Source organism: Aulostomus chinensis, chromosome 22, assembly GCF_037954235.1.
Source record: "Aulostomus chinensis isolate RoL2024-O1b breed Wild chromosome 22, RoL_Achi_v1.0, whole genome shotgun sequence".
In the NCBI taxonomy this organism is placed as follows: Eukaryota; Metazoa; Chordata; class Actinopteri; order Syngnathiformes; family Aulostomidae; genus Aulostomus; species Aulostomus chinensis.
In genome coordinates, this window is record NC_141341.1 from 8,286,139 (window position 1) to 8,309,000 (window position 22,862).

Genomic DNA, 22,862 nt, shown 5'->3' on the forward strand with positions numbered 1-22,862 from the left:
CCCAGAACTCCATTGCTGCATTGGTAGCCACTGCACCACCTCTGATTGTTGATACAACCTACAATCACTGATGCTTTAGGCCTGTTGAGGGCGAAGGATCAACATATTTTGGGTGTCCCGTGTTCCCTCTTTTTACTCAGCTGCAAGCCAGCTACGAGGCAGGTACAGTAATGAGAAGTGAGTCTATTCAGATCATGAACATTGCTGCCTGCTTTGGCCAAAAAACATTTAACCTGAGCAGTAAGAGTGAACTAAAACGATGAGATTGTAGGCCAGAGAGATAAACAATGAGCTGAAACTACCAGTGAAGCTCTGAGAGATGAAGGGGGTGATTCACCGAGGGCTCATCAGGATGAGAAATGGCTTTGACATTACACTCTGTCATTGATACAGTCTAATTACAAATACAATATCAATTATTGCTACTTTATAAACAAATAATCAATAACCAAACCACTGAGTGGAATGATCCATGACTGACTACTTTATTTTCATGTTGTATAAATATTCATATTAAAAATTCTTGGTGTTTGTCGCAATTTTGTCTTTTCTGTAAATGATAATAGGGCATCCAGACACTGACACTGGAGGCACTTGACAAATAAAGTGGAAATTATTTTAAATATGTCCTTGGGAGCAATATTTGAATAGGAAGAGTTCATTCCCTTAAGGCCATCGAAATACAGTCTTAAGCACTGGAATTGACAGTAAACCCAGTATTTATTTATTTTTTTAGCAATGCCGTGCTGAGCTGCAGGCTTTGCACTAAACATACAGGATCAAACATGACTTTTGTCCAAAAACACAGTGCATCGTGCACACACACACACACACACACACACACACGCACACACACACACGCACACTCCTTCTCTCTCTCTTGTAGTGGTCTACAACAGCTATTTATGACTGTTGTCCAAATATTTAGCTGCATCTCCCAGCCAACTGACCAGTCCCACACCTCCCCTCATCTCTGTCTGGCACTCGCTCACCCCCTTTTTTTTTTCATTTTTAATCTCTTCCTTAATTGAGAACTTCATAATTTGGGGGGCAGAAACAGAAGGAGGAATTTTTATGGTCTGATTGGCTGACCTACTGTCCAACATGTAAACTCACACTAACACACAAACAGTAACTAACACACAAGAAGGTCTGACCAGCTAGCTGGCAGTGGCTTGAGCCAAAAGTTTCCCTCTGAGGTCTCATAGCAGTGTCTTAGCAACTTAGCTAACCCTGCCAAAGGAGATTTGTTCATTTAGTCTCTCAGAGACAAATTTGGAATTGTTTTCACTCAGTGTTACTAAACTAAACTAACCCTACCCAAGGGCTTTGCCATTCTAATTTATTCTCCTGCAGACAAGTAGAATTAAGCAGAACAGAACAAAATATGGTTTTCAGGCTGGACTTCATATTCATAATGCAAAAATGTGTGGAATACCTTCAAGCGGAACAATTTATAATGAAGTGGAGCTGATGATTATCGTAACAATGCTAATAAAATAGTACATCTGAGAGGGTTTCAGCCTAATGAAGGCAGTAAGAAAGGAGGAAAAAAATTGGGACATAATCAAGATAGATAATAGTAATAATGGTAATAATAATTACAAGAATCAAACTCTGAGGTGATTAAAAAAATAAGGATGAGTCCAGAGTGAAGTGATTCAAATCAACAGATGCTCCATCAATCATCTTGCAAAAAAAATCAGATCTTTTTTAAATATTATTTTTGACAATACTCATATGGTTTTTAAGGAAAAAAATAAATCCACATTTGTTTTTTTTTTCTGCCAACAACCATCCAACCCACCTTAATGCTGATGTTTCAGGACCAACACAAATGACTGACAGCTGACAGGAAGTAGCCAATCAATCACATGCTTGTTACGAACTCCCCTAATGAATCAACTAACTTTTCTAACGGCCACCCTTCATTAACATTTTGATTAACCTTTTAAATTAATTAAAATCAATTAAAAGCAAATCTCAAGGGGGGGAGTGGTCAGGTTGTCAGTCAATCAATCATCAGGAAGAGCCAGTAGGAGGGATGGGGAGGGAGGTCACACAAGAACATCGTGGAGGAAGAAGGCAGACAAGGGAGGAAAGATGAGGGGAGACAGAGGAAGATAATTGAAGTAAAGACCGCAGAGAGTGAAAGACAGATGAGGGTTAATAATCTCTTCATAATTATTTGGACTGACTGGGCCTCATGGGTGTGAGTATCCTCAGACAGACTATTGGTGTCACTGGCTGATCTGACTGGTACAGGACAGGTTGTAGGGGCACGCACACATTATTTATATATATATGCAGCTTTCTTTTACAGCATATTACAGTAGGTTGAAGTGAATAGATTCAAGATATTTACCTCTCTCTCTCTCTCTCTCTCTCTCTCTCTCTCTCTCTCTCTCTCTCTCTCTCTCTATCTACCATTCTAACAAAAGTCATGTTACCATAAGGAAGTAGATTTCCTGGACAAGAATATTCTCATACATTAACAAAGTATGTTTTGTCCACAAACCTAACCTTAACTATCACATCCAGGCATTACACACCATTTTGTCTCCTCTGCTGTAAAGAAGATTGTTATTTAGCTTATTTTAAGATGATAACAACCTCCTAGACCTACTGGAAATAATAAAGTCTTGAACTTACATAATGAGAGATGATTATACCCTATGGAAGAGCGTGGCAGCAGTCAAAGTGGGTGGTGTATTGGTGGAATGGGAAAAGGGGGCTCCAGTTTCTGGTTGTTTAAGGACATTTTGGTCCTCCAGAATCAGACTCAATTTTCCCCCGATCCTTAATTATACGGCAAGATAGTTCACACTGGGGACGTGAATAAAACGGCGCAGCAAAGGTCCTTCACTTGAATCAAGGTGAAAGCAGCATGTGTAGGTGGCGCACACGCCGCAAGCAAACGACAGACGGACATATAAAACAGTCCGTGTGATGTGGCATATGAGGTCATATCCAATTGAATAAAATCATCACACCCACGGATTAAGTAATTATTCAGAGTCGATGTGAAATAATTATGAATTTGATGCGGTTTTAATTTCCTTGCTCTTAAATGGCCAATGCTGACCTCAGCCCCGCCAGCAACACATGAGGTCGTACAGAAGCTCGAGGCTTCTTCATTCAGGGCCCTTGCGTTGGAAAAAAAAAAACAAACAAACACAAAATCATGAAAAGAGAGTGAACCTAGGAGAGAAGGAACATCGCACAAGTTCTGCAGCCAGATGTGGTGAACACCTTTGTGTTCTAGATGTGAACTTGAGAGGTGAGGCGCAGCAGGGAGCATGTCAGTAATATCACAGTGGCACAGTGTAATTTTTCTGTCAAGTATTTGCCCACCTACTCTGACCAGGTCAATGACACATGGACAAAGGCCCACCCACCATTTCCAGAACCTTTCCCTCAGTTCACACTTGCTTTCCAACCATAAGAACACCAAACAAAATGCACCCAGACATTATGCTGTTGATCTGAAGAGGTTTTATACATGTGATTTGTACCAGCGTTGTGAAGTGTGCAGCCTTTTTTTTTTTTTTTTTGTGGGGCGATCCCAGGTTAAAAGAACATGGGAGAACATGAAAAAACACACACACAACGCATGAAATGTAAATCCTATAGCTGTCTGTGCAATGGTTCCACTCTCGTTATCGTAACTGGGAAACATGGACGTTGCCAAGTGAATTTCCAAATGTTTTCCACCAGTTTGTGTTTGTGTCAAAGAAATCTAACTCTGTGCCTGAGCAGTTACCCGAGAGGAAAGGGAGGAAAGAACTTTGACGAGAGGCAAGAGATAGAGAGGGAGAGGGGGAGGGAGAGGGAAAGAGATAAAAAAAAGAGAGATTCAGATGCACGGTGGTAGAGAATAAAGGGGAAGATTCGAGTCAACATGAGTAATTAAAGATAGTTAGAGGCAAGACGGTGGGGAAAACTGTCAGTTGAGGGGGGAAAAAAACAATAGAGAGAAAAAAAGACAATGAAAAGAAATGGAAAAAGCAAAGAAGAACAAACACAACCTTCAAAATCATATCATCAATAAACAAACAAAATCTGTGTGCAATGTAAATATAGAGCTGCGTACAGATACTGTATAAAATAAGTGGACATAGCCAGGCTTTGTGTACTCAAGTTTGGCATCTCGACAGCCAGATGTGACCATTTCTGGATGACAGTGCACCAGAGAACTCACAATGGAGAACATAAACTTGCTTGGAAAGTGTTTACTGTCATGAAAATAGATCCAGTACAGTAATTTGCTCATAGACTGATATACAATCTGACTTTTATTTTGCAATCACTAGGGTTGCAGAGTTGATTAGAGGTTTTAGACCGGCCCATATTGGCTTGATTTTACAGATATGAAAAGTTGGCCCAGATCTTTCATACAGTCATGTGATATAGTATTTCATGTACTTCCTGTGTATATCTGTGTATGTGCACACATTAAAATGCTCAGCTTCATGAGTGCAACCAAAAATCTTACCCATCTTACCTTGATAATGTGCGCTGAAACCACGGTAACGGTGGTTGCTATCAGTCACAAAATGCAGTCGAAGCCAGTTCTTGTTGCTAACAATTGGGGATGGGACGTTACTGCCTGACAACCTGTGAGAAAGACAGGAAATAGGAAGTAATTGGTAACACACACACACAAAAACATGCTCACATTTTTTTTTTACTGCATGTCAGAGACTCTTGCTGTTGACCAATCCTTCCAAAAGTATCCTCTCTCCAAAAGGTCCTACACTTTGGAGTTATTTTAAAGATATGACTGCAAACCATGCACACACACACACATGCCGCACGCACACACACACACACACACACACACACACACACAAAGTCTAAAACGAGGCAGCCCCTCTGAACAAAGCCGCTGCTTTCCTTCACTTTCCCCATGTTGCAGGTGTTTTTACAAGAAAACACAAGTGTGTTAAAAAAATATCTGGATTTGTCTTTTGTTTTTGCTTAGCTGCTGCCATTCACGAAGCAAGATACAAGTACATGAAATACAGTATATTCCACCTGCAAAGCAGTGTTACGACTTTACTGACCAACACAACCAGTCCCATTCTGCTCCTGCTGTTACTGGCGTAAATGGGGATTCTGCTGCATTCTCAAGAGTGCTTCATGGCCCTTAATAAAGTAGGATATGTATTTCTCGTTCTCACAGAGATTTCCCCTGTTGGTTGAGGGATTTGACCCAGCAATGACCCAGTAGTGCAGTAAGCCATTGGTAAAGTGTTACACTGCATTCTTGCCAGTAGTCCTCTATATTGTCACCAGTTGACATGCAAATGTGACAAGATTTCAAATTATGGTAAGTGTGTCAGACTGCAAAAGCCTACAATTTTAGCTTCTTTGCATTGAAGCAAGATGACACTCTAAGGCTTTAATGACAGCACCCAATTTGGAAGTCTTTCATCAAATAGGGAGAATAAGATCCCTTAATAGGCAAGGAAAGATGAACAAGGCTCTTGGAATTGGTCGACTACAAGAAGCTGAAATACACCATCTGTCAGCAGTAAACTCTTTATATACATAAACACTATAGAATATGAAGTGGACGGCACTCTCGTCTATCTTCTATCTTAAACCCCTGCTCTTAACCTTCCCAGTTTATTAATATAGCAAAAAAACACACATAGTATGTCGCTACACACTCATATCAGCTTCAGTATGGCGCCATTATATTGTAAACACTGCTATTGAACACCTGTACCTCTGAATAAAGTAGAACATAAGAATGCTGAGCAGGTGTTTTAGTTTGTGTGTGTGTGTGTGTGTGTGTGTGTGTGTGTGTGTGTGTGTGTGTGTGTGTGTGTGTGTGTGTGTGTGTGTGTGTGTGTGTGAGTAAGACAAAGAGAGGGTAACCATGTGGCCCAGATCAGTAGGGTTCTATGATGTCTGCCATTAGTCACACACACACACACACACACACACACACACACACACACACACACACACACACACACACACACACACACAAAATGCATAACGTCAGTGGGACAGAACAGGACTTTTAAGCTGTTACACTGGCTCTGTTTGGGCTGCCTGGCCCACAGTCCAAACTGAGCCATTTCTATGGAGTAACTGTCATTTTAAATGACTGGATGAGAAAAAATATGATCTGCTGCAAGAAAAAAAACAATCCAAAAACTAAAAACAGATCCGTGACACGGTGAACATGGTCATGGTCACAAAAAACGGATAAACTGACACATTAATTCTTACAGTCCGTGAGGGAAGTTAACCTCAAATTACAGGTTTATAGCTGCAATTGACAAAAAGCTTATTACAATCATAACAACAGGCATGGAAACTAGATGACCCATAAGAGACTCACAAGAACCCAAAATAGAGTAACCTTTTCCTGGGATAGTTCAGCAAGGCTCTGACCAAACAGAGACAGGTCATGTCAGACAAAAAAACTGGTCAAAATGTACCAACTAGTACCGAAGGAGCACAGCCACCTTATCCTGACCCTCTGGTACATCCATACATTATTTATCCTTCATATGTGAGTCTTTATTATAGTTTTATGTGGACTATGGAATCAATAAACACATCCTGAGAGGTTTATTTCTTTGTAGATCACTGTTTGTAGGTCAAGCCCCTCTGTTTCCCCCTTTCTTTGTCGCTCACACACATATACATGCACGCGCGCGCACACACACACACATGAACGCACGCAAACACGATTCATGTTTACTGCTCCTAATTCACTTCCTGCAATGACATCATTATCCAGAGTGCATCATTAAGGGTAGAGTGTGTGCATATTCAATCTGTTCCAATATTAAAACAGGAATTAAATCATAAATCTATAGCGAGAGAGCTTGTATGCATGCATGCATGCGCGCGTGTGTGTGTGTGTGTGTGTGTGTGTGTATGTGTGTGTGCGCGTGTGAAGTTAAAATATTAAACTGCATGCCCAGGAAGCACTTAAAAACTGCTAGCTGCAGGATGGAGGTATAATTAGAAATGTCTGTATTGCTGCTGTGGCTGGAAGGTTAGAGAGAAGCACGCTGGCATCGAAGAAGGTCACCAGTCTGGATCCCTGCAGCAGCTGGGTACTCTTCCTCCTTATGATCTTTGTGTCAGTAAGTGCTGTTGAGATGTATCACGGCAACTGCAGCTGGCCTCATGAATGGATGTGACGTTGGAGGACGATAAAGGAAACTGGACATTTAAAGCCTAAAATGAAGCTTCTACTCTGGCAGACATCATACTTTAAAAAAATAAAATGAAATACAGAGAAAAAAAAAAATGAAAACATCAACTTCTGAGCTCACTCCCATGTGGACTGAAGCATTATTAAATCATTAATCCGATAGCTTCAGTGTGTGACTGTTAAGTGTTTTCCCAAGATGCAGTATCTGCTAGAAAAGCACTTCAGAGCAGACCAGAGCCATTAAAGATCATCATCAGAAGGGATCCGATTATTATTATTATTATTTTAATAGCCTAGGCTAAGATGCTGTCTTCATCTCTGATTGGACACTGAAACGTGTAACATACATACACACTACTCTTACATACCTCTAAATATGTTAATATTGTGATGTCTTTAGTACATCATAACATACTTTTAAATACAGTGCAGATGTCCTGGACATGTCCCTCATGCAAGGAACATACTGAATAAATGAAAAGATTTAAACAAGTCTGTTAATGGTCATTAATGCTTAATATTTATGATCTTGGTGTTTAAATTAAGAAAAAATGAAAAACCGAAGTCACAAAATGCACTTCGTCATTCATAAATAAAGAGAAAAATATTGAGATGATGTCCTATTTCTATTCCAAAGGCAAGCAACTATCATGAAACATGTAAAGAAATGAATAAATTGGTGTTCTTCTCCAGAGAACCAGAGGAAATAATGCGCTCTGAGATATTCCTCTCTCACACAACACTTGTTATAATCTACACTCGACCCCGATGGAGTCGTTCCTTATGGGAGAGGAAAAAACGTGTCATGATGAGTGCTTAAACTTGAGTCACTGCTCACGTCAGTCATCAAGCACCAACGATGTTTGTCCCAAAACATGTGCACGGAGGTCACATTGCAATTTATGCTCTCTTGAATATCCCACTTCTAAAAGAAAAAAAAAATCTTTCAAGGTAAAATAAAAATGAGTAACTGCTCCATATTCAAGTACGGCTCAGTAAAAGTCAAAACACTGAGTTTCCGTGTGTATGTGTGTGTGTTATTGTTATACTTGTCAGACCAAAAATGCTTGATAGCGTTTTTACATGTTTGTTTGATGGCTAAGACTTGGTTTCAGAGTAGGGGTCAGAATTAGAGTGTGATGATTTACATTCGAGTAAGGGGGCCAGGGTATGCCTATGAATGAATGCATACCAATGAGGGGTCCCCACAAAGACAGTGCATGCATGTATGTGTGTGTTTGTGTGTCTACAAGAGAGAGAATATCAAGTAGAGAGTTGCCAAGGGGAGTAAGAGAACATAATTGATGAAATACACGAGACCAAAAGAGCATCTCCCTGACTCTCCATCTCTGTGTGCCTCTCTTCCCCTACAGAGTTACAAACCAGCCAGTTCCCTGACTCTAGGCGAGGAGGGAGAGGGAGGACATAAAGAAGCATGGGGTGGAAAGACGGCAAAGAGGGAAGCAGGAAAAGACGGACGCTGAGATGTGGAGGGAGAAATAACAAGTAGATCCGGGAGTGAGGTGGAAGACATAGAACAAGAGGTACACTGGTGTGATTCTTCCTTGGCTAATGATTCTTTTTTAGCATTTACACATGAGACACACAAATGCAACAGTCTCATGTAGCCAGTCATCCCTCCACTGCGCTGCACCAGCACAGGAGACACGTTCATTATCATTATGCTCCAAGAAATAACAAAGTCTTGGGCTTGTTTCTTTTTCTGTAAGCCAATCATAATCATCTTGGGCGGTGCTAAACCCAGGATGCAGCAAAAGTGCTTCAGCAAAATAAACCACACTGTGCAGGAAGCCTTGTGTAGATTGTAGCAGTTTACGTTGATTGCACATCTACAAAGCTGACATGTTTTCTTACATTGGCTTAATTTTAAAATCGAAAATTTACAATTAAAGAGATTTAAATGATTTGTTTAACTTTTTCATTACAAAAGTAATTCTTCCTGTTTTGGGTAGTTTTGTGTCAGCGTCTTAGCTTCTGTCTTAGCTCGGTATCAATGATTTATGATAAGATTTTGATAGCACCACTCACAACCTTAATGACATGTAATGACTTGCTAATCATGGTCAGCCCTAGAGAGCGTGGAGGCTGTAAATCATCAGGATGTATTTTGGAGTTACACTGGTTACCTGATCAGAAGCGCCACACAGAATTGAAGCTAAACATGTAACGCTATGTTCATAAAACCTATCATCAAATAATCAGAATCTGTGAGAGCATCCACATCAGCGTCTCAGTATTCACCTTTAAGGTCCCACAGTCGGCACTAATATGTGTCTCAGGTGGATCGATCATAAATGGGTGGCTCCAAGTGTGTCAGGTCACACCTGGCATCAGACCACGACTCCCCATGCGTGTCATAATTGACCACTTGTAATCAGAGCTCATTTATCTGCTCTATATGTGATCCTGGTCAGCTGATTAGACGGTGACTTTCCCAGCGACAGCAAAATCTTCAAAAACAGCGTCGTGATGACAGAATTTGTCCATTTCACCTCCACTCCAAATACATACATTTGTGTTTCACTTCCTTTTAAACATCCGCCCACATTAGTGTTTATACTACAAAAGATGTATAATATACATTCCAGACATCGACAAACGGTTGGAGTGAATGATGCACTTTGGTGTCTTTCTACACTTGAACCAAGAATACAATATAACTATATATGTAATTGAAAAAAAAAAAAAAAGAAATTTCAACTGGGGAAATTAACATAAAAGGATCTCCAAAAAATGTATAATAGCACTGAGAAAGAATTATGATAACTAGTTTTTGGTTCAAAACTCAATTTTAGTCATCAGACATTGTTGCGAGGTTGAAGATGTTCTGCAGGAAGAATTTCATCTCATATATCTTCCACTGTGAAGATGGATAATGTGACACTGGCAACATTTGAAGTGGATACGTTTTTATGTATTTCTGTCTCTCTCTATTTATCTATCTACACACTCACAAAAATGAGTGGTTATGTGGATACCAAACTTTAGTGTTTACATATGTGTGCACGTGTGTCTGCTGGTGGGTGCATGTGTCTGACTATTCATTAGACAGTAGGGGAATTCTACTTAATCAGGCAATCTGTCTTAATAGCCTCCTCTAATTAAGACAGGTGGGACCTGCCACACACACACACGCACACAAATGTGCACGCTGGCATGCACCGGTAGGGAGAGAGAGAGAGAGAGAGAGAGACACACACACACACAGACAGACAGACAGACACAGAGAGAGAGAGAGAGAGAGAGGGAGGGAGAGAGAGCGAGAGAGAGAACTCATTCACGCACATACATGAGACATGTCCACACACTGGCTGTGGGTTGGGTTGAATGTAGTCTTGGTGGAACTATCATCAATCAGTTAACACAGACAGAAGTTTTCTGTGTGTGTGTGTGTGTGTGTGTGTGTGTGTGTGTGTGCGCGTGTGTATACTCAGTTGTTTATATTCATTGTGAACGTGTGTGTTTGTGTGCTGGTGTGTGAGCATGCCTGCTGTGTCACTCTCCATCAATCTCAAGTGGGCAGAGGGTAATCAGTGTTCACAGCAGGACCCTGCTTGGTCTCTCCCTCCCCTCCCTTTATCTCATCTCAATGTCTCTCCTCCTCTTTGCTCGCCGCCTCACGGAGCAGCGACGTGTATTTAGACAAACTTGTTCACATGCACATGACAGCTGAAATAAAGCTTTAGTGTGTGACTCACGATTAAATGAAAACAAAACTAAAGCAGTAGTACATGGATCATTTATAAATATAGGATTAGTTTAAAATGAAGTTTAATGCTACAGTGTACGATAAGAGGGTCTATGCAGTGCAGTGTTTGGCTAGCCTGCACCAAAGCTAAGCAGTCATGTAATGAAATGCACTTTTAGTCTTAAGGTTGTTAGCTGCATATAAAGATGCATATTATCTTACCTACAGTACAACCTGTAATATGCATCTCAGCACCCGCAGCGGAGGTCTTGATCTCATAAATACACTTTCACCCCTGCATGGCCTCTTGGTAACTCCAGGATATATGACTGGCAAATGGAGAAGGACTCCTAACAACTGCAAAACTAATATTTGAAACTGTCTCTCTCTCTCTCTCAAACGCATCATCATCATCCAGTCTGTGTCTTCTATCTGTCTCCAGCCATATGCAGCTGGCACATCTAGCTGAACTTGTTCACACGTAGAAGTTCTCTCTATATTTTGTATATTCTCTAGCTCTTTGCAGAGTATTGAGCATACAGTTGGATAAAGGAGTCTTGGATTATAGTGAATGATGCATCTAAGAGTTGGGGTCTATTAGCTTCAAGCTAGAAACATATGACTGCCGCTCTCTGAGTTCTGGAGGCGCCGAGAGGCCTTGAAGTGGCGGAAAATGTGAGACCAAGACAACCGACTGAGTGCTGAAAGGCAAAATTATACTTTTTGGGTGAGATAATGCTCTAAGTTCTAACAAAGGTACAAAAATAAAATAAAAAACAACCAAAACAGGATTTTTCCTGAGTAGACACATGTTCAGTTCTGTCTATAATTGGGGGAAGTCCTCTATGTAAAAATATGTTTCTACCGGGTAATTTTTGCTTCTAAAAGGAAGCACCTCGCATATCCAACTCTCTTCTTTTGTTTTATAATGTGATGGAAAACATTCTCAGCCAAGCGTCTGCACTGATACACACTCTCATACATCATCATTTGTTGCACAATAGCGTGAGATTCAAAATAAGACTTTGACAATTTGCCAGCCTCGTGTCTGTTTACTTGTCCGTCTCTGTGGATCTTGTCGGCAGTTTGATTCATGACTAACTGTGGTGCTCGGATGTGAGATAAAATACACTCATAGTTTTTATGGGTCAGATGTGTATTAAACTCTAAAATTTAACAATAATCTGACAGTATAAGAAGGTTTTATACACGTCTGTTTGACATTCAGCAATATTTCACCAAAACTCCTGAACAATTTCAATGAGAAATTTTTAGAAATACACTGTGGCCCAAGGACAATTCTAGTGCAGCCCTGGGACAGAAGGAGCAGATCTAGAATTTTTTGGAAGAAAGAAAGAATGGGGAAAAAAACCACCCTAAGATATAATATTACAACATCTTTAAATGTTTAGGATCCCAATAAAAAGATGAAAAAAGTTATCATAGTTTTTCCATTATTTTTAGGTTTTATCTCAACCTCAAAGAAAATATTGTTCCATTTTCAGAGTAAAATGTGCTCCTCTGAATACAAAGATAAACTTAATGGTGACACTCATAATGCAGTTTAAAACTATTACTCCTCTCTCACCCCAATCCTCTTTCTCCTCATGTCTTCCTTCTCTCTAACCTTTCTCTCTCTCCTCCTCCAGGGTTTACTCACTGTCACTCTGTGTTCACGCCTTTCTTTACAAAGAGGCTTTGCCTCTTCCCAGAAGCCATTGCAACATTGCAATTCAGGGAGGCTCCCTGCCTCTTCACAAACTCTCTTTCCTGTGTGTGTGTGTGTGTGTGTGTGTGTGTGTGTGTGTGTGTGTGTGTGTGTGTTGCCTGATTACTGCTAAGACAGAGAATGGGAGAGACAGTGAGAGAAAGGGGGACAGAAATGCAAGAAGAGGGAGCTGATGTTATTATTAATTCATTATATTATAATTCAGCACTACCAGTGGCTGACTATTTGATGCTGTTCACTGTGTAAGCACAGACACACACACACACACACACACACACACACACACACACACACACACATACACACACACACACACACACACACACACAAGAACAAACCATCAAAACATAAATACGTACACGTATGACTAGGATGGATAATGGATGATGATAGATGATAATTTATGGTTAGAATAAATGTGTCATTGCCTAAAGTAACTGCATTCCATGCTTCAGTGGTGCTCAACGTCTGGCTCGATCTCCTGAGTTTGGCCACCTGGAAATGTTATTTATAACATCAGATTTCACAGTAATAGGCTCTGTTCACACCTAGCATTACGATGGATCCTGAGCGAGCCCAACACAAGAGGACGGCTGTACCTACGGGTGTGAATTCATACATGACACGTTGTGGAGCAACTCTTCTCCTACACCAAGTAGACGCAAGGCATTTTCAGACAAAGCAGACTGGATCTGCTCCTGCTCCTTTCCATGTTCCTGGAAAACCTCTCCTACCCTAAGATGGATGATGCAGCTGTCAAATCAGAGTTTTTAATAGTCAGACATCAGAAGAATTCACGCTTATTAGTGTGTATTTCCTTATGAACAACACACATCAGCTTCACAACGGACCAGGTGATATTTGCCTGCACGCCTGCTGAGAGGATGTGGTCACATGTGGCCCGGACCACCTCTGAGTGTGGTCTCAGTGATCAGATCTCAATGTGTCCTGAGTGCATTCACACTAAACTTTCGCGTGAATACAAGTTACAAAAGATCTGAACAGGGCAAAGGTCAATTTAGGTATGCCTCCAGCTAATGTCCACAAACATAAAGAGCAAGTGGAAATGTGTTGGGATGTATCACAGCTGACAACCGAGATTTAGTGTTACCCTGGTGCTCTGTATAATAAAGTAGAAAACTTGAAGATGCCTTAAAGTCTTCGAGTGGGAGTGACCTATTTTTGGATTTTTTTTTTATTTTTTTATCCAGAGTAAATGTGTCTGATGTGACTTTGTTTGCATAAACACTATAATCTGATTATCATACACTAATCTGATTATAAACCTTACTTTGATTCTACATGTAATTTGATTAAACTGTTCTGCTGCATATCAGAAGAAGATTTATCTTAATATACCCTTTTTAAACAATCTTGCATAGTGTTTGTTGATTGAATTAATTGTGTCTTTTCGCTTCAAGGCAACAAGTAATTTCAGAAAACACCATCAATATATGCAAATGATCTTTTTGGCTGCCTTTTTTTTTTTTTCTTTTTCAGCTGTTCCATGTAACAATTCACCAGTTTGTCCTGATTTAAAACTGCACAGCTTGAGAGAACTGATGGAAAGACTCCTTCTGCATATGGTGTTTACATTTGCGAAACAACTTCCAGAAATGTGACTAACTGACAGTTTTCAGCACATTTCAGTTTGTTTTTTTGAATCTTTTACTTGACCTACAGTAGATCAGCACGAGATTAACGCTCGTTTGTGTCAGCCTGTCCTTCTTTGCCTTTCTCAATCACTCTGTCTCGCCTTCTTTTTCTCTACAACTACCCCCATGAGTCCTACTGATGGCTTTCTCTTCCCGTTTCTCTCTCTTCATTGCTCTTATTCTTCTTTCCACCTCTCCTCTCCTGTCAACTCACACCACCACCACCACCACCACCATGGTACAGCTCTGCTTTCATCTTCCTTCCTTACCTTAGTACTTTATCTCCACCTCTTCTCTCCTGGCTCCTCATCACCCCAATCGCCCTTTCTTCTCCTCTGTTCTACCCACTCCTCTCGTCTCCTGTCTCTTTGCCTCATCTCGTCTTTTTTCTGCGTGACCTGACACCGACTCTCAAAAAACACCAGGGCGTCTCTTTCTGTCTTTTTTTTTTTTTTTAACATCTCTATTTTTGGTGCGTTCCCAAAATATTCCGGTAATTGATTAACACAGGGATACGTTCCATAGGTATGCCAAAACAACAGCTTTGCAAACCCAAATTATATTTGTTTGGCTCGTTGAAATTGGATTTCCAATTGGTGGCCTCAGAGAAAAAAAAAGTGTGAAGGTCACTAGTATAACCTATCAGAGGAAAACAGTCTGAATCATGGAGCTGTTTACATGCTCTCCATGAGGCTCATTTGACCTATGAATGTAGCTGGTAATGGATTCTCCCGAGTCTGTCCTGGCTGTAAAATTGGTTGATGTGTGTTAGTTTTTGGGGGGATGGAAAAAAAAAAAAAAAAAAAAAAAAGTCATTTTCAACATGGTGTCATCATATTGTGATGGTATTGCAACAAAGCTGGCAGCAAATTAAAGTACCAGCACATTTAACCGTTAGATTCTGAATTTATTTGATTTGATTTTTTTAAATGAGCCAAGATATATCTTAAACCACTTCTCCTGTTTGGTGTTGTTTTGTTTTTAACTACGTACAAAGTACAAGACAGCAGCTCTCTCGTACTGCGCCAAATGGATGACATTTGGATTGGATGCTATTATGGCAGCTACACTGTCAGATACTGATCTTCTTACATTGTTATTCATTGATCTGTATGCCCAGAAAATGTGAGTCTGCATGCAAAAGAGACGGCATGCCATCTTGTCCAGCTAATTCCAGTTTCTCCATTGTATCAAAATAAAAATAACTGCATATTGTAGGTTGTAAAGAAAAGTATAGGTTTCATGTGAATAAGCAGATGTCTGGGGACGTAACACCGTAAATGGACCAAGTTCACTGCTGATCTCGGGAGAACTGGAGAACTATTAACACTATGTTTTTGTGATTTATGTGAATAGCCGCTACAACACTGCGATTTCCCGTTGGGAAATAAAGCATTACACTGTATCCATCTATATTTTACACACCTCTACGTGGACAAAAAAAGTCTTCTCTTTTCAATACTGCCACGGCTGGTTTAAAGCTGTGCGCCACTTTCCTTTTACCCCTGAGGGCAGACCTGAGAGTGACATCACACCTGAGTTAACTGTGTTCCAGCAGAGGAAAGGGGATTTAAAAAAAAAAAATAGGCATACATTTTTGTCTTTGTTGTTCGTAATTTGATAATATGTGGTATTTTGCACCAGCCTCGTAGCTATATCTCTACAGATAGATGAACTGTCCTCCGTGTGCAACTGATTTAATGTGGCACAAAAAACACATACTGTAAGTACATTTAATTGGGATCTCAGGGTTATCAGGTATCTCCCTGTGGGAAGTCTGGGGAGGTAGGGGGTCTTCCAATTGCAATTTCCGACTGGGAACTTGAAAATGCCAACTTCTGAGTTCAACTGCAACATATTTACATACAAATGAACACCCCTTACATTCAAGCCCCTGCCAAATGAGATCTCTCAATGCTTCTTAAGCTCCTTGCTGCCAGGTAAATCTTTCTGCATTTCACAATAAATGGAGTTGGTGTATGTGCCGACATTCTCGCACTGCAGGGGTAAGTGGGTGTTTGTAATAATCGTCATGGCCAGAGGATGGAGAGAAATGTTCCACAGATTTAAAAGTAAAGACAGATGGTGTTCGTTTTGCTTCATCGGGTTCTGCTGCTGAGATCAGTTTAGCGTGGTCCGCTTGCAGCGTATGTCGCCAGACATTACAATTAATTTACTATCATTTGCCTTACAATCTAAATGTTGCAGTGATTTGCATGGAGACTTTCTTTTCATACTTAGAATAATACAGTGTCATAGTAGCTGTCCAAGATGGTGGATGGCTTACTCAAGCTGTAGGAGGACATCAGCCTACACATGTCCCATGTGGGCGTAAAGTAAGCCATCATTATGGCAGCTATGATAGTTAAACACTGCCACTCAGCTTGGTTAAGAGAAATCTCCACTCGAAGCACAGCATGTAGTGTTACTTAGCTCTCTGTTTGTGTTCATAAGATTGTGGTCATCTACATACAAATCTGATATCATCTGATTTGTGTGTTTGTTTGTTGTGTTGTGTGAGAATGGAATGCATGCCTTTGTGCTCAAGGTCACTGACCCATTTGCTTTTTCGGGTTGGTGCTGTTCTCCCTGCATCCTGTATGCCAGCAGCATTGATTAGCACTCAGCAAGCATAACGTCACTCACTCACACACAAACACGCACGCGCCCACACACACACAAAGTATTGCTAATGCTCTGAGCGGATCAGCAAGCACACACACACACACACACATGCACACACACACACACACACATGCACACACACACACACAATCTGTTGTGATATTTATATAAACTAAGACACAGCAGAAACACCGCACGGAGCGAGCGAGTGTTTTATTGGTGATGTTGAAGAAATTGGGTTTGTATCTCACAGACTTGTTCCGCTTGCACAGTACTTCACTGTTTATCTCCATTAAATCAGTCTAAATCAGTGGGTTAGCTAAATCTGTCTCAAGGTGCTCCCCAACAGCAGAGGCACTATTTTCTTATTTCACTTAAAGAAAAGGAAGGATTTGCCTTTCGCAGAGAAGATAAATCTTACTAAAAATGCAATAAATCTCTGTCTGTTTGTGTGTCTGTGTGTGTGTCCGTCTGACTGCGATGTCCCCACCCCTTCAACCCACGGGCACTGCACTACTTTATTATAATGACAGTATTTTGACAGTTTAACATGAAATTAATTGCAAAAAGCTGCAGGTTGACATTACTGAAACTACATAATGTCGCCAAACATTAACAGATAAAATAACAATGATAAAGATGTAACTTCTCCCACTCCAACAAACGCTCTGGTAAAACAAGAGACACATCATCTGCACACAGCCCAAAGAGGTTAATAGAAAAAATGTCATTGCTTTTAAAAATAAATAAATAAATAAAATTTCACCTCTCTTTAAATTTGAAGTTATATATTTGAAAATGAAGAGCAGACAATCAGGAAAGTAACACATCTGTTGATCCCTGCAGGCATCAACGCAGACGACTGAACCCCCCCCCCCCCCCCCCCCACTGGAAGTGACATCATCACCATCAAAGTACATTAAGACTCCCTTTGCTCTCTGGAAGCAAATTACCAGTAGAAGAAATGCATTTACTAATGGGCATGAGACAGAAATTAAAAAGCTGAGTCAGAGAAATTAAGTTGACGGATAACACACAGAAGCAATAACAAAGAATTTTAAAGAACCCTCCAGGCATGTTTCAGGACATAAAATCCAATTACCTAATTAAAATTCTTAAAATTAAATCTCTTTCTTGTCCCTCATTGAAAAAAACCCAGGATCTAATAATATGCAAATATTTTTTTTTATTATGAGATCCTGGAGGCTTCATGTTTCCACATTACACTCACATCAGTTGTTTAGAGACCTCCCACAGTAGTTGTGATGTCACAAATCCTGCTTGTGGGTGGGCGGCTTCAACATTCTCAGAGAAACTTTACTGTTTGGAGTTTCACATGAGTTTTTGTTGAGACTTCTGCATATTGTTAAAGAGCTTATCTGATTATAAAAACAGGAGAGACCACTGACACAAGAATAGATTTAAACAGATGTTTTACATTAAATCATAACAACTAAAAAAAAAAAGACATTAAGAAGATGGAGGATTGTGCAACAAGCGATCCCTGATTCCTGGGAGACTGTGACTTGCGACTTAAACAAACATGGATCCAAACAGTTGGGATCTGGTTCAACTTACATGTGCAATGTTTCGCATAGAAAAAGTCGTCGTGGCTTGCAGTGTATGTGGTGCACTGTGAGCTGCACAGAGTCGATTTGGAAATAAAGTTCAATCTAAGTCTGTTATGTTCATATAGGACACACAGACAGTACAGGAGCACAAAATGGCAAGCACAAAACATTCAACTGGTGAGAGTGTTCTGCACACCAACAACAATAACAACAAAAAGTGCAGTGAGGACATTCATGAGGAGAGACAGATAATGTATGCATGTATATGAAAAATGTCTCCGTCTCTTAAAAACAGGTGTAAGACAGACAGATAGCAGACAGAGAAATACAAGGGGAGAGGGGAGCAGGAGTGATGCTTTATTTAAGATTCTCCGCTTGGTTTCAAGGGCAACTGATTCTGAAACAACAAAATATAAAACTCTTGTGTGTGTGCGTCTGTGTGTGTTTGTGTTTATTAGTGTGTGCAATGTTAGTCTAGGATTCCAGGCATTTAGCGCATATTGATATACTACTCTCATAGGCATAAGCCCTACTCTTTGCATACTGATTAGACACAAGTGTGAGAGAGATCAAGTGAGTCTCTGTGAGTGTGTCTGTAAAGAGTGACAGAACGTGTGTGTGTGTGTGCGTGAGTGAATGTAGGCTACATCTGTCTTTGTGTGTGAGACTGCTGTTGTCAGGCCTGCAGCAAATGATAAACACATGACAAATAACACTGCACGTTCACATATTAGCAAATGAGCCATTAGCCTTCCCTGCAAAGTGCCATTGGAAATTAGCATTTTAGCTATTACCTTCTTCTGCAAAGTGCCAGTGGAAATCAGTATATTAGCACTTAGTGTTGTGAGGCAATTGCAAGGGAATCGGTAGTGTGACCCAGTTTTTATAAAGACAATTCTGCACCAAAAGGCCACTTGTTCAAATCGTACAACAGCCAAGTAAATAAAACCCCTCACATCTACTGGGGGAACAGGATGTCTTTTTAGTTCAAGGTATTCACCCAAACACCTTGAGTGAATACTTGTGTTCACTTGATGCTTTTGCATTTTATGAAGAACATTCTAGTATTCAAACCATTCATGAAAGCATACACACTTTGATTTCCAATTGGGTTGGTGTTTATTGTGGAGACAATAAATAAAGCTGTTCCTGTTTTCACATAATGATGTTTGTAAATGATGCTTGGAGTCTTGGGGGACTTGGCAGGGACATTCTCATTAGCAAAGTCATCCTCCAATGCATCCCAAAGGTGGCAGGTAATCTTCTAAATATTTATTTGTCTACCATTTCCTCTCTTTCTGAATTGTCTGTTGTTAAAGCCTCTGTGGCATTCAGATACACAGGTGCATAGCAGCTGACGAAACCCAATCACAGATCTAGACAGGAGCTGATAGTAAAAGAGTACGTAATTGTTTCCAAATGTGAGGATAATCACAGAAGGAAAGGCCTCACTCATCAAATACATTTGATGACTTTTCTTCCTCTATATGTAGTCTTCCGGATAGGAAGCGAAGCCTGGTAGCTACTTGTAACTCCTTTCTCTTGACATCCATAGCGTACCCTTTCGTACCTGGCATTCACCCAGGTTTGCAAAGACTTACAAGAGGTACACAATAGATGTCAGGAGTAAAGACTTACTAATAGCCATCAGGCTTTGCTTCCTGTCTGGAAGACTAAAATTGAAGGCTTGGAAAAAAAAAAAAAAGAGGCTTCCTGTTCTTAAATTAACAGAAGATTGATGCCAATCCTGCACGTATTCTCAGGTGTTGTTTTGTTCACAGTAAGTATGCTTGGTAGTGTCATTTTTCTTCAAATGGAGCTCGGGACCACATTATTTAGCAATCAAAAGGGGACAACAAATTCCAGACCGTTCAAACAGAGACAGCCGAGCCTGATTAGATATTGTGGCTGAGAGCCACCAGTGCTGATGGCATTCTCACTGCTACAGGTCTGTTGTCAAGACCACCTCAAAGGCCACATGAAAGGCCATCATGTACGTCACAATGCTAAAAAATGTAGCTGTGATTAAACAGAAATAGCTTTTTTCAGTTACGCATTGTTAGCTTGTTAGTATGTGACCTGCTCAACCTCCATGTCACCTCCTTCCATAATCATCATCATCATCCTGATAAGGCAGATTAATAAAGGTTGTTTGCACAGAGGCCCGATGACAATGTTTGCAGAGTGACAATTTGTCAACAGCAGGCCTCAGCGGTTTTCACAGGGACACAGAGGACAGATAGAAGCTAATTCTACTGTACAGGTACATGGATAGAAAACACACAAGACTCATGACACAGCTGCTGCTACACACAGGACCCCACCCCACTCCACCCCCCATTCCTATCAGAACTATGACAATGGGGCGGTGCTGCTTTCACATGCTCCTCTGATGGTCCGGATTGATGGACATTATTGCTCTGAGCTTATAAACCCAACGTGTAGTCTTCTGGTTCGTCTCCTGCCTGAGGACCAAAAACAGACTCTGTGGTTACTTTTTCACATCATACATAACTCACTCAGTGGTTCGCAGCCCTCTCATTTCATTTATTCAGCAAAACATGCCGCTCCTCTAAGATGTAGGAATGCTTTAAACAACAACTGATAAGAAGGAAGTTATTTCCAGTGTGTGACTGACAGGGAAGAGTAAAGGAAACCAATCAGGGCATGTGAGTATCTAATTTAAAATGTCTGCATGCTTTCAACTGGACTAGCAGCTTACACATTAACATTTGCCAAGGCTGGAGTAAGAATATGCAATACGTGAGTTAATAAAGAGCTTCTGATTAATCCAGTGTCTTTCCTTCAGTCATATGTTCCTGCTTACATGGTATCACAAGTCAACAACTCGTGCACCAATAATTTCATCAACTTGAGGGGGCGTCCATGTGCATTTTTGTCAGTCTGAAACAAATTTTTGATCCTTTTGCAAAAGAAAGGCTTTGCTAACTTGCCCACCGCCAGTGAGGTTAGAGACACGCAACTGAGTCCATCGTGACATCAAAGCAAAAGTGTTATTTTGTCCCGCTAACTGTCAAAAACACTCAGTTTTTAACCAACCAAGGTAACAAAAAAATAAGCAAAAGCAAAAATCTCTATATTTATTGGTAGCAAATAGTTGCTGTTCTTATTTGATGCATAATTGTTTTAACGTGCTCCAACAACACTATACGCTATCTGAACATACAGTATAGAATATAACATCTAGTTGCACTTTTCACCCTGAGAATAGAGTGAATCCCATCTAATGTAGGATTTTCTCCAGAGACAGTAATTCATGCTAACTACATGTCAAAGTCTGCAATGGATTTCCAGCACATTTGCACATATCACAGACACATTTACAGAGCAAATTTACAGTATTTAACATCATTCCAGACAGACACAGCCCTTAGATATGAGAGATGTGTTCACTCACTGCAGTAAAATAACGTCGTTGTCATTTTACCCTCAGGAGATGATGCATGCATTTCTCTCTGTGCTGCATTATACTGCTGGAGGTATCCTGCTGGAATATGGCCCCCTGCAGCCATGACGGGGGATGCACTTGAACAGCAACAAGGCTTAGCGCCACGCTGGCTTATTGTTTTTTTGTTTTGTTTTTTTTAACTACTCTAAATTGGGACCTCAGGGTATTCTGCAGCCTATTTCATGTCAACATTTACAACTCCACTTACAAGATATATACCAAACTCTGATGTTCTGTCTCTACAGAACATTTGCCTCATCATTTGAGGGTCAGATTTCCTGACGTTATGCCAAGTGCTGTTTCATGTTCATGTTCGTCAGGAGTGGAATCATACATTGATTGAATCCCCCAATTTCTGGAGTGCTCCACAGGAGACTATATCATGCTGGACAGGTCATTTAATGAATTTCTCTGCCATTCTTGATGGGCATGGGTATGAACAAGTCATTGTCAGTTACAGGAAAACTTTGTTTTCTTAGAATCATGTTCTAAAAATAACTGTATCATGAAAGTTTAGAGAGCACAAAACAGTGAATTTAAGTAAACAACGAACTCTTTTGTGGGAAATAAAATGCAAAATAAAAATACGACCTATACGAAAAGCACAACTAATATAGAGACATTAACAAGAGTTCACTTTATATATGTATTTGTTATGCATAACTCTCCCTCAGAGCCCTTTGCTGGAATATTCTTGACCTGAAATGGTGTTTAAAATCTTCAGTTCTGGGTAACAGTCAGCTTTAAGTTGTTACAAGTTTTATTTTCTGTGTCTAAATGTCTCTGCTTTCCTCTCAGTGCAAAAACGATCACCCCATTATCATTTTGACTGTTGGAAAACACACAGCATGGGAAACCTGAACTTAGTAACTAAAGTAAGCTGTATGGGAGTCTGGAGTTAATGCAGCCAGTAAATAA

At 40.3% G+C, this 22,862-nt stretch overlaps 1 protein-coding gene across 4 annotated transcripts in view; it reads right to left on the minus strand.

Annotated features, from left to right (window-relative positions):
• Positions 1-22,862, minus strand: part of LOC147240602 (CUB and sushi domain-containing protein 3-like) — a 350,230-nt gene that overhangs the window by 145,234 nt on the left and 182,134 nt on the right. For all 4 annotated transcript variants that reach the window (XM_086194222.1, XM_086194221.1, XM_086194218.1 and 1 more), the window contains exon 7: positions 4,505-4,617. In XM_086194222.1, coding sequence (XP_086050348.1) covers positions 4,505-4,617 — 113 coding nt within the window. The remainder of the gene's footprint in view (positions 1-4,504; positions 4,618-22,862) is intronic.